Source organism: Anoplolepis gracilipes, chromosome 6 (genome assembly GCF_047496725.1).
Source record: "Anoplolepis gracilipes chromosome 6, ASM4749672v1, whole genome shotgun sequence".
Taxonomy (NCBI): Eukaryota; Metazoa; Arthropoda; class Insecta; order Hymenoptera; family Formicidae; genus Anoplolepis; species Anoplolepis gracilipes.
The window spans coordinates 14,356,980-14,369,128 of record NC_132975.1 but is presented as its reverse complement, the minus strand read 5'-3'; the positions used below and the strand labels follow the sequence as shown (position 1 = coordinate 14,369,128).

At 38.8% G+C, this 12,149-nt stretch overlaps 1 protein-coding gene across 2 annotated transcripts in view; it reads right to left on the bottom strand.

The window, feature by feature from the left end:
- Window positions 1-30: 30 nt before the first annotated feature.
- The window catches only part of LOC140666530 (uncharacterized), a 31,579-nt gene continuing 19,460 nt past the window's right edge, over window positions 31-12,149 (bottom strand). The window contains exons 4-8 of one of the 2 annotated variants that reach the window (XM_072893803.1): window positions 6,359-6,665; window positions 2,586-4,443; window positions 1,642-2,231; window positions 482-602; window positions 31-387 (exon numbers count right to left, since the gene is read on the bottom strand). In XM_072893803.1, the coding sequence (XP_072749904.1) occupies window positions 351-387; window positions 482-602; window positions 1,642-2,231; window positions 2,586-4,443; window positions 6,359-6,656 (2,904 nt within the window). In that variant the 5' untranslated portion in view covers window positions 6,657-6,665 and the 3' untranslated portion in view covers window positions 31-350. Of the gene's footprint in view, window positions 388-481; window positions 603-1,641; window positions 2,232-2,585; window positions 4,444-6,346; window positions 6,666-12,149 lie in introns of both variants that reach the window. The other variant, XM_072893802.1, reaches the window with a different exon arrangement.

Sequence of the window (12,149 nt, the reverse complement as noted above, 5' to 3'; positions counted from 1 at the left end):
CCTCTATGATTAAAAAGATGTGTATAATGGATTCTGCATATTGCTTGTATTATAATAACATTATTTATATAAAATCTTATTTTAAGAATGTGGTATAATAATATATAGAGTTATAACAATACCACACAGTATTATAATAATAATAATACTATTAATGATAAACTTATTAATCTATTAGGCAGTCGCGCGGAATAAATTATATGAAAGAGAGAACACGTCGTAAGTCATAGATTTCTTTTGATAGACTAGAATCCTAAAACGCCGTTTTCTCCTGTGAATGATATAATAGATTTTAAGTCTAAATCTAAAGAGCACTTCCGGTGGGCAGCATCTTTTTCATCGATCTCTTCTTAATACGGCGCACTTTTTAGCGTATTCCTAGGATATCTGCAATATCATTATTGTTTTTCATTTTGTTTTTATGTTTTTACTACAGGATGCTTTAATCTTTTCTTATAAATATATAAATTATTGTCTTTACCTGTGTCTTCTCGTAATCTCCAATTCAATAGTACCCTCTCTCACTGTCTTAAACAGTTCGATGACTTCCTGGTGTGTGCGTCCTTTCAAAATTTGCCTGTTTAAACTCAAGATCTCATCGCCTGAAAATCAAAGAAGTATGTCTAGTATAAAATCATTGTTGAATAAATAATGAAAAATTGATGAGAGATGTGTGTGCGAGACTTTCTGAATGACCAAAAAGTGATTCTCGAGGCTGTCAATGACCTCATGACGCGGATGTTCTTGCAAGAAGATGCCGTTTGCACTCCTGCGCTTACGCAAGCCGATCGACCAGCAGCCCGTTACTCAAGTATGTGGTAAGGAGCGGCGGTCAACGAGGAAACCGCGACGCAGGCGTAAAAAGTGCCGAGCTCGGTTGAAATTCGAGACATGGGAACGCATTCAACGACCTATCCAGTTATCGGGGCATCAATTTTCCACAGATAATATGTGTATCTGATCGTTCGCGAATTGATTGAAAATAATTGACAGTTTCCTCTTTTCTACCGATATCTGATCATGATGTTAAAACTTATGATTATGATTCGATCATTCGGAACAAAAGAGTTAGAAAGTTTATAAGATTATAATAAAGTGTTTGAATACGATAAAGATATCAGGAAACAGCACCGTCGCTGCCAATAATGCTATAACTATCGTCTTTCTTTTAATAAAAGCGGGAGAGAAAAGAGAAAAGAAGACAAAAGAAAAAAAAAAGACGAGAAGAAAAACGGTAGAATATGCCGCGACTGTTTAGATATGCACGCTGCGTTAGCTGTCGAATTAAAGATTCGACAGCTGTCTGGCGCGGTCGTTCTCGCATCGTCGTGAATACAACGAGAAGCGTCGGACGTGCGTTCGACGCGCCAGTCGTCACGCGCATTCCCTTATCCCGACGACCAATAGCTTCGGAAAGAAAAATATTCGACAGAAGCGCATCAAACTTTGCATTCCTTGAGAATTACAAGACATTAAAATCTCATAACAAATGCTGTGTAATTAATGCTTTCATGGACGTTCATTTAACATTTGTTTTCTCAAGATTATATAATATAAAGCAGCAAAGAAACAAAAGTGTATATGTTGTATTAACTGAAGGAGAATATATAAGCAGCCTGAAGGTTTGAAGATGGAGTTTACCTTGAAACAACGATTTGGAAGTATCGGCCTGACCTCCGGGAAAGACTCTCCTCACGAAAATTCCCATGTCGCCCCGCGGACTGTCTCTGCCGCCAACGACGCTAAAGCCCAGACTGGGTTTACCGTAACCCTTCTCAAACCTAGCTATGTGTTTCGTTAGATATTGTTGCGATTCCGTCACGGGTTCCGGCCCGTTGTCTTTAATGTCTTTTTGATTTTCAGATAAATGCGCGGAAAGGGATAGGAAATCAGGTCTCTTTCTCGACTCTGCGCCAACGTCGGTTGTCTTTTTCTTCTTCTTCTTTGTTGTCTCCATTACTGACGAGGAAGCGTGATTCGTTTCGGCGTCGATCAACGACATGTCAGAGAGATTCCTCGCATTTTCCAGGTACTCATACTCGCCGGGTAAAGTACTCGACGATGGATTCTCGTACATTTGCGGCATCGTCTCCTCGTAAGCCGTCGTTAGTCGTATCGTATTACCGGTAAAAGATTTCAAGAACTCCTGAACTTCCTCGAGGCTTTCTAGCGTTCGTAGTTCTTTGCCTTCGACCTCCACGATCTCGTCGCCTAATCTCAATCTGCCGTCCCTGTAATCAAAGTAATGATTCATCTTAACTAAATTTATTATTTATAATAAATAAATAGGTAATATTTATTTATTATTTTAGTTATTATTTATATAATATTAAATACTGATAAATTTTTTAAAATTTTTGGTAAAGCCATATTTTTTCTCTATGTGATAAAAAAAGAGATTTCTTAAAATTAAAAACTTATAAGAAAATTATTAGAAATAAAAGATATTAACATATATATGAAAGCTACAAAATAAGTAATTTAAAATATACAGAGAAAAAGAGAGACAGAATTTATATTTTCATTATTTTCATACTCTTAAAACGTTCTAAAAAATATATTTTCCATAAATGTTTTACATATACCTATGAGCAATGCCGTCGCTTTCGAGTTGTACGACGATGTATCGTAGATCACCTAGTCTTTGCTGCGCCAATCGAATCCCTAGACTCTCCTTAGGATCCCTCTTGTGCAATTGTATCGGGCAACATCGTCGTACTCGCGTCAACGGCTGAATAATATCGCTTAGAAATCTCGTTTTATCCTGCTGTAACCTCATGCGATGAGGCGAGACGTCCGACACCTTCGCCGTGTTCGACAAGACACTCAACCTATCCTCGCAATTCGGAAGCTGAGTGGCCTCCAATCGCGACACAGCTTCCTCCTCGAAGGACGTCCCATGAATGCTAGGCAACATCCTTCCGGAGCCGCTCCGATGCCATCTAAGACCGTCGAGCCTCTCGATACTCATCCGAGAGATCGCGTCCGATCTATTCTCGTCACAATTTCGCCTGATCTTCCCAGCATCCTGATCCTGGCACTCGCTAGGCGTCGAGCTCCTTATCGGTTTTTCCGATTCCGAGTCCATGACGCTGCTGGTGTCAGAGCCTGTCTTGAGGCTCAATCCCTCGTTCTCGGAAGCTATTACGGGTTCACCTCGCGGTCCATCACTATCGTATCCGGACTCATTCGAACTGACATAGTGAGACGATAGTCTCTGCTCGCAGCTCGACACGGAATTTCGCCGGTTATTCCTAATAGCGGCCATCACGTCAAGGTCCACATTGCAATTCTCTGAGGCAATCCCGAGCTCTATTTTACCGGTGAAGTCCACCTTGTCGCGTGCGGTGTCCTCAACGTGAAACTCAACATTCTCCCGAAGGGACAGTAAACTGCTGTCAAACAAGCTATAACAAGTCGCAATGCCCTCTTGCTGAAAACCAGCCTCGATTCGTTCGAGGCGGCTCGCGTTCAGGCTGTACCTGTCGGCTTCGTATCTGCTGGAATTCCTTTGGAATTCCGCGCAAGAAGTCCGACTTGGTCGCGAAGTGGTCTCTCGATTCTTCGCGTTGTCGCCTCGGCTGACGTATCCGATCCTGGATCTCTTTCGTCCAAGAGTCGTTGTACCGATATATGAGTCATCGATCTGCAGAGTCGGGAAGTGCTCCTCCGAGACTGTTTTAAAGAGTCTCTCGTCCTTGGTGAATGACGAACCGTGACGTTCCTCCGGTAACACAGATAACTTTGATCGCAAGAAAGCGTAAGGGAAGTTGGATTTTTTCGCCTCCTTCAGGTCGCAACTGCTGCTTTTCCTCATAAACGACTCGTCCTTGGTTTGTTCGAGGTCGCAAGTACTGAAACTCACCGAGGGTCCGCCCAGCGAATATGTGGAGACGCAAGAAGCTTCGAAGACACTTTCATCGTTTCGATGACCCGCCAAGTTGTCGCAGGACATCGTTTTGTCCTTTCGCGCAGCTATCTGCAGGTCTATACCTTCTGAGGGATCATCGCCCTTCACGTAAGTCGGACTGTTGTTCAACTGACTGGTACTGCAGCTCCGGAATAAACTCTCCTTATCCGGTAAATTCGATCTTTCCTCGATATTCTGAGATCTTCTGTTGGCTTTGGTCGAGTTGAGCATTCCGGTGGAACCCATCCGAATGAAGAACGATTTGAACGGAGATGGAGATCGGTTACAAACTGACGGTGATTTTCTGTTCATCTTTTCGTCCACGTGCATCTTACTCAATTGAACATTAATATTATTGTTACTAGTACAAGCATTATTGTTGTTGACGCTATTGCTATTATTATTGTTGACACCGTGGTGATCAGTACTGTCAGATCTTTCCGTAATGGAACAGATAGTCTCGCGAGATCTGGTTCGCCGAAACGAATCGATCTTCCTGCCCATTCTGCGACCCCAAATTCCTAGACCCGACACTGTGGAATAAAATAATATTGATAAAATCATTAATAATCTTATACTTATATGTTTATAATTAAATATTATATTAAGAGATTTTTATTAGTTAAAATATAATAAAATACAGTAGTCTGCAGTTTGAAGCCTAATGAATTTTCATATATCTTTAAACAACAAAGATATTTCAAATACTAATTCCATGCTGTAATAATATCACGATAATTTGATAATTATTGCAATAATAAAAATGTAATAAAACATTATTTAAATTTATTTGAAATAAAATATTCACATCAACATAATTAATAATGTCATACACTACAGTAGTATAATATAATAAATTTGTTAATTATAAAAAAATAAATAATCAATAAATTAACCAATAACTATCGAATAACGAAGGGACGGGTTTGTTTTATACACATCGTTCTTCGACGAGGAAGGGCGAGAAGGTGGAAGGGAGTAAGACATTGAAATGGTAGCGTGCCATCACACACGCGTGTGGAACGAAAAACCACCCGCGTTCGACATACGTCGTTCTCGAGATTCGTGGTCACCATATACGTGCTCGCGTAACAGCGGTTCCGCGTAGTTTGGGACTACTTTTTCGAGGTGTCACCCCGACTAACGGGCCCACATCGTCGACACATTGGTTCTACATAACGAGAAACGATTAAAAGGCTGCTCTCGAGTATTGGACACACGTTTTTTGCGACCAAACGGTACAATGCACAGGTAAAAGGCGATGTATATACTACATAACTTACGTCCTGTACATATCTTTTACAATAGCATTTTTCAAAAATATTATTAATTTACAGATTATTGTGCAGCAATGAACAAAACACATCCTAATCAAAAAGCATAAAATTAAATAAATCATTTACATTTGAATAATGAATTTTATATTAATTTAATTAATATTGTAATGGAGAAGATACATTTTTTTCTACTTATTGTATGCAATTTTCAAGCTGAATTGTTCCTGCAAAATAAATTGGATTAGAATAATCTGAGTTAATAATATATTTTAACCATTATCTGTTATCTATTATCGAAAAATTAAGATATTCGATAATTGTGATAATTTTGATAATTGTCTTCGTTTAATCCTCTCTATTTTAAAGAGAAGTTTAGGGTAAACTTTCTGTTGAAATATACAAACAGAAAAGAAAAGTATGATCTTGGTGATTATTACTAAAGCAAGTGGTGAACGCAAATCGACGTTCGCGAGTATGTCGGAGCACAAAGCTCTAACGAGGCAAGTGCGCCGAACGAGTGATTAGTGAAAGGATGCGATGTTTTCCTGGATTAGCGGTAATTCGCGGCCGTTCGGAACAGAAGCGAGATCGACGATGTCGGCAACAAGGCGACGCGCGGTACTTTTTGTGCATCGCTGCATCCTCCTTCGAGCAGGAGGACATTGAAGTCACCGGAGCATGGAGTCCAGTTCAAAAGTATTATACTCAGATCCGCTACACGATGTCGGCGTACCGTATTGTTCAAAGCAGTAATTTACAATCATTTTGGGTTTGCGAATGCTTTCGCACGCGGTACACGTTAGCCGTTCACCCCGAAACCAGAACGTGTAATTTTATACACATTTTTAAAACGTAAAACACGTAAAGATTACGATCATATATTTTACTGAGATATAGACAACCGAAGATTATGTATCAGTAAATATTAACGAGTAATCTCATTTCTAAAAAAAAAAAAAAAAAGCCCAAGTTAAAAATCTAATCTCCGCTGACTTTCAATTTAATTAAAGTTAAGTGAAAAAAAAAATTAAGTGAAAAAAAGTGATAATGATTTGAGAGAAATCGAAAGAGACGAGAAGACGTAATTAATGAAGCGATAAGGCATCAAATTGATTTCACCGCCGAGACACAGATAAACATCATCATCGAGACGACTTACCTCGCTGCTTACCCGGATCATGCTCGACGATGAAGGCCGGCACCGCCGTAACCGTCTGATAGTCAGCCTCGATGACATCCTGCTGACTGTCCTGCTTCACTTCAAGCAACGTCTGCATCGTGTCCGTATCGCCGCAGCTCCTCCGCGTATACCTGGAGATTTTCAGCAAGTTCGCAGTGTTCAGATCCTGATTGTTGTCACGCGGCATCGAAATCTCCGACAGCTCGTCCAATGGAACCGTGGAACCCGACAAAGAGAGGGCAACGTCGTCGGCGCTATGGCGTCTTGACTTTGACAAGCGTTTGAACATCTTGCCTAGCTGGGAAAAAAAAAATTATTTTATTTAATTTGAAATATTTAATTTAATTTAAAAAAAGGACTGTGATCAAATTTGTACAATTTAAACACGTTGGAGATTATTAACAGTATTAGTGCAACGGCTGGAAATTGATACTAAATAAGTAAAAGAAAGATTAATTTGGATACTCATGATTGACGTAATATTATACGAGGACAATTCAATAAATAAGATAACAAAACAGTTGCTAATGTTACCTTGTTCATTGAATTACTCTAATACATGTCATTTAAGAAAAGAATGAGTAGGCATTCATTTTTTACAACAAGCAAAAAAAAAAACGAAAGATGTGAATGTACGATTGAATGTAAAACAAAGAATCACTTATGTTACACTTTATCCGTGTGTCGAAAATAAATGCGAGAGAGAGAGAGAGAGAGAGAGAGAGAGAGAGATAAAGAGAGACTCGTTACAAAGTATGTAACAGAAGCGACGATGTCTCTCCGTAAGTTTCCAAGTACAATTTACCGTTCGATGTCTGACGATCGGTATTCGACAAACTTTTTTGCGGCGAAAAGATACGGATCTTTCATTTATCGCCCGACTAATGGCATCCGTCGGGAATCTCTCAAAAGAGAAACCGACCTACCGCCAATCAGGATAATTGTGATATCTGACAGTAATATGACATCGTAATATTATTTCACTAATATAACACGATGTCGTCAGTTCTTTTCGTGATTTTACAGCATCTATTAAATAAGTAGTTATCAGTTTTAACGAGCTTATAAGTAATATTCAGTTTATCATTGAGAATGCACTCTTGAGAGAAAACAGATGGAGAAAAAGAGAGAGAGAGAGAGAGAGAGAGAGAGAGAGCAAAATTAACTTGCGAGCGACCGCCATGAGAGAGAGAGAGAGAGAAGGCCGCCTGTTATTATTTATTTTTTTCCTCGTCAAGGTTCCCGGATTTCAGTCTCATGCTCTCGTGGTGACGTGATGATTTGCACACACAGGTAAAAAGAAGGAGGCAGGCGAAAACAGCTTTCTTGGCATGAAAGTTATCGCGCATCTCGGTACTTCTATTCTCTATCATCTCTTGCATCTCTTTCTCTTTCAAATTTTTCTCCCGTCGTCGCATTGTTATTCTCGATGATCATTGTTACTATAAATTAACGACATGTATAAATAAATGTTGTTTTACGGCACTCGACAGGCGTGAAATTTATGCATCTTTCATCATTCTTGTTTCTATTAAGTCTAATATACGTAACTATTCCGTACACATGACATTCCATACTTTATGTATCGGGTAAATCCAATAATTTATTCTTGTCTTCTTACTCTCGGAGTTCCCGTTATCATCAGCCGTTTGAAATGACCATAATATGTAAAATCGACAAGGAGAGGAGCGAAGATTACGTCGTGACATCGAAGACTGCGGACGCGATAGCGAAGAAAAATGCGCGGGCGAAATAAGTGACTTTACGATGCACGCTGCGAGACTGGAGAAAGTCTCGCGTGTGCAGAAACTGCATGCTCGCATGCATCTTCGCAGCCATCGAATATTGCGTTATTTCACGTAATGCCATAGCCGTAGACACGACGATGCTGCATCGGCGGCTTTCGGACAGCATTATCGACGCGGAAGAGGAAAGATTGACCGACATTCCTGATTTCACCGCTCAATTGACAGCTCGTACTTTCTATCGCTTATCCCAGAATCATCGGATATCCTTGCGATAGATACGCATACGCGTGTTACAACTTGTATGTCAAAATGTGACAAAAATAAATTGTTTATTAGAATCTGTATTTTTTTTCTTTCTTTTTTTTTTTTTTTTTTTTTTTTTTTACTATTCGATCTAAAAATGTTCTATTATTTGATTATGCACATATGTTGTATAATATAATTTCTTTCTCTTAATTTTATATGCATAATATCGTGATACATATTAGAAATATCGAGAAAAATTATATTCTCCTTTCATCGACGGCGCGCTCTTCACAGTAAAACACGCGGGACAAATTTACATTTCATGAGCTGCACTTCCGCGACGTGCCTCGTGCCATACAGATACATTAGGAGAACCCGAGGGTACTTCCGGTGTATACACGTGCGATTAAGTTCTCAATGCAATCTATACAGCGAAACAAAAAAAGACGCGTGTGTGTGTGACGAGAGTGGATGACACTGGAGAATAGCATGCGTGATGCAACATATGTCAACTATTGTGAGCACATGTATACGCTACATTCGATCTATTTGCATCTGTCAAAAATTTAAAACTTTCCGTGTGATAAACGATATTTCCTTAGGAGTCTTCTCGAAGTATAAATAAATGTATAATTGATAATATAATGCTACTAATTTTGCTCCTATTTTCTGCATCCCAATAATTCGCGTTTGACAAATGATCATTCGTGTATCCTGAGATATGCAGGAAAGGTATTATCGATGGCACGTTATTCGCACGACTCGCCGCTCTTAGAGAGTTATACTTTTGTACACTCCATGTATGGAGTTTGCGTTTTATTACTGCTTTATGTCCATCGTTATGTACGTACAAGGTACGCTACATCTATGTCTCGCACATGCTCCGTTATGACTTTTGCTTCCGCAACTTTTTATTCGTGACAGCGCCGAGTCTGAGGACTGTGATCGAGAAAATGTGTCGAGAGTGATAAATGACGACGCGAGTATAAAAATACTCCCCTCGTTTCTATTTTCAGCGGAAAACAATCTATTTTGACGTTCCTGAGACATTTGGATTCGTTACAAGTCGTAACTAACCATGACGTTTATTTTTTATTATTTTCACACGATCTACAGAACCTTCTCACAACATTGAGAGAAAACCGTGTTTTATAAACCAAAAATAAAAATACTGTCAAGAAAAAAAATATAAAAAAAAAAAGGAAGAAAAAAAACGCAGAGTAAATTTTTGATTAAAAGTTTGCTTTTGGGAAAATAATTAATTACAAATAACGATATATACAAAAGCGTTTATAATTACACTTTGAAGCGGAGTCCTTTTGACGTGCCTCGATAAAGGAATATTGGTCGAGAGATGTGTTGTTCAAAGGAGATCGGTCTTCGTCGATAGAGTACACCAGGACATCACGCGTTGGTCACCAACAGACCGCTTCACTTACTCCTGCTGTATCGCAGGTGTTATATTACATTGTCCACGTACAAGCAAATCGAGAGGCCAACGGAAGGGTATCGGATGTTGCGCGGCATAAGGGCGACGTTACGAGGGTTTATTCATTTTTTTTTTTTTTTTTTTTTTTCGAAGTTTAGTCCTCGATAAATATCGGCTATCTTGGCTCGAATACTCTGTTGCGTTTGATTGACAGGACAGTCTCAATAAATATGTACGCAAAAATATATTTTTTACGCGTTTTCTTTATCACGTTTCATATCTTTCGACACAAAGCCTCAAGAGTGATTAAAGTAACAAAATTTTTTTTCAAAAAAAGTTTTGACTAAAACTTTATAAAGCAATTTTAAAATATAATCTAATTTTTTAAATTTTATATAAAAATAATTTCTCCTACTGTGTATGAGATGTATGGGACAAATAAAAGTAACAACAGTCTTTTCCGATTTGAATTGAAAATTCATTTCGTAAAATGTTTAACGTTGAATTAATAAAGATTGAGTAAAAAAGATCTATCGCGATGTTCGCGGGTGAAGAGACTCACTCTCTGTAAGTGTCCGCGACATCTTGTACATACATATGTATAAAAGTGTTTATTACGCTATCTGATCCAACTCATAGTACGCGCAGACAAAGATATATAATTCGCGTAAAAGATCAAAATGCTAATAATATACCCGTTACGCTTTCCACGGTTATCCCTGCCTTTATACTTCCATGAAACGTTGAAGGTAGCGTTTTGCCAAGAGATTCCGTGTAACATAGCGCGGTCCGTGTCGTAATGTCCGCTACGGTACGCTTCGTGCGCGATGTAATTTTCGAAACGATTAAAGCCTTGTTACCCTGACTCGTGTCTGAAGAATGCGCGATCCGGCTGCGTGCGGTTCTAAATAGACACGTGGAAAAATGTCAGCGTAGCATCGAGCGTCTCGCGCGAGCGAGCTCGACGTTTTATACCGTAATGTCGGGAATTCTTTACTGGTGGATTTTCGACGGAAAATCAACGAGATCTCTCTCTCTCTCTCTCTCTCTCTCTCTCTCTTTAGAGAAATACGGAAAGAGAGAGAAAGGAAGAAACGCGATGCGATGCGCCAACATGGACGGAAGCGGAGAATCGTTATCTTGATAGAACCAGAGAGACTGTGCGTTTCGTTTTGGCTATTAAAATGCTGATAATTGGGTTTACTGCTCTTAACACTCTCCGGCGCAGAATGATCAACGCGAACTTCCTATTCGGGCGGTCTCGCATTATCCTGCGTTGTTTCATTTGATTCTCGCGGGGAGATTAGAGGTTTTATAATATTTTTATAATGTTAATCCATTAAAAAACTAAGATATTCTGAGATAAAAATTTTATTACGGATAAAATAATTTTTTAGTATCCAGAATGTTTAACAAATCGTGGGCACACATCCGATGGGAAGAGAATTCCTCTCGTAAAAGAAATTCAATTCGAATCAGTGATTTGAATGCTAAGTTTCTAGGATATGTACATACATAAAATATATGTAAATACATAAAATTGCACAAACGTATCGTGAAAGTATGACAGTCGCCTCAAATGACAATCTTTTTTTTTTTTCTTTTTATTGTACATTACTTACTGGTGGGTAGTGTGTCGCGGTTAGATGACCTCGCTTTCAAAGAGAAAAGCCCATCAAAGATTTACAATGGAAACTGATGGTATATTCCGCGTTTATTACCATGTCCGTTATTATCACCAACATCCGCGTTCAAAGATTCTGCTCTCTTTTTTTTTTTTTTACATCTAAACATGACGTAATATCTAAAAATACTCTCTCGATTATTATACTAATACGCGCGAAAGAAGGATTACTGTTATAAATCTATTTTATTATCTCATTAATTCTATTCTAAATATAAAATTAAATTTACGAGTCGGAAAAACGTTCTAAATTGAAAAAATATATTGACAATACATAATATAATTATTCAATAGAAATTACTTCTATACTAATTTCTCGTTTCCACAAAATTCAACAATGTGGTAAAAAAAAAACTCTTGGTATCAATATATTTAACATTTTTTCTATCCTATATCTCTTGTCGCCAGATAAAGTCTCAACAGTCTAAGTACTCGGTATTGCTAATTGTAAGCATGAACAATAGGCGTGAAGCATTTACGACGGAAGATAAAAGCGCATTATCACCGTCCGCGAACGCCCTTCTTTCGTCTCTTCTTCTCCAGCCTTTCTTACGGCGCATCTGGATCCGCGCGGTGCAGAAGCGCTTACGGATATGTAATCGTCGTATAAGGTAGAGGGTAGTCGACGCCTTAGATGGTTTGAAATACAGCGGCAGCAGCCGGACTGCAACTTGG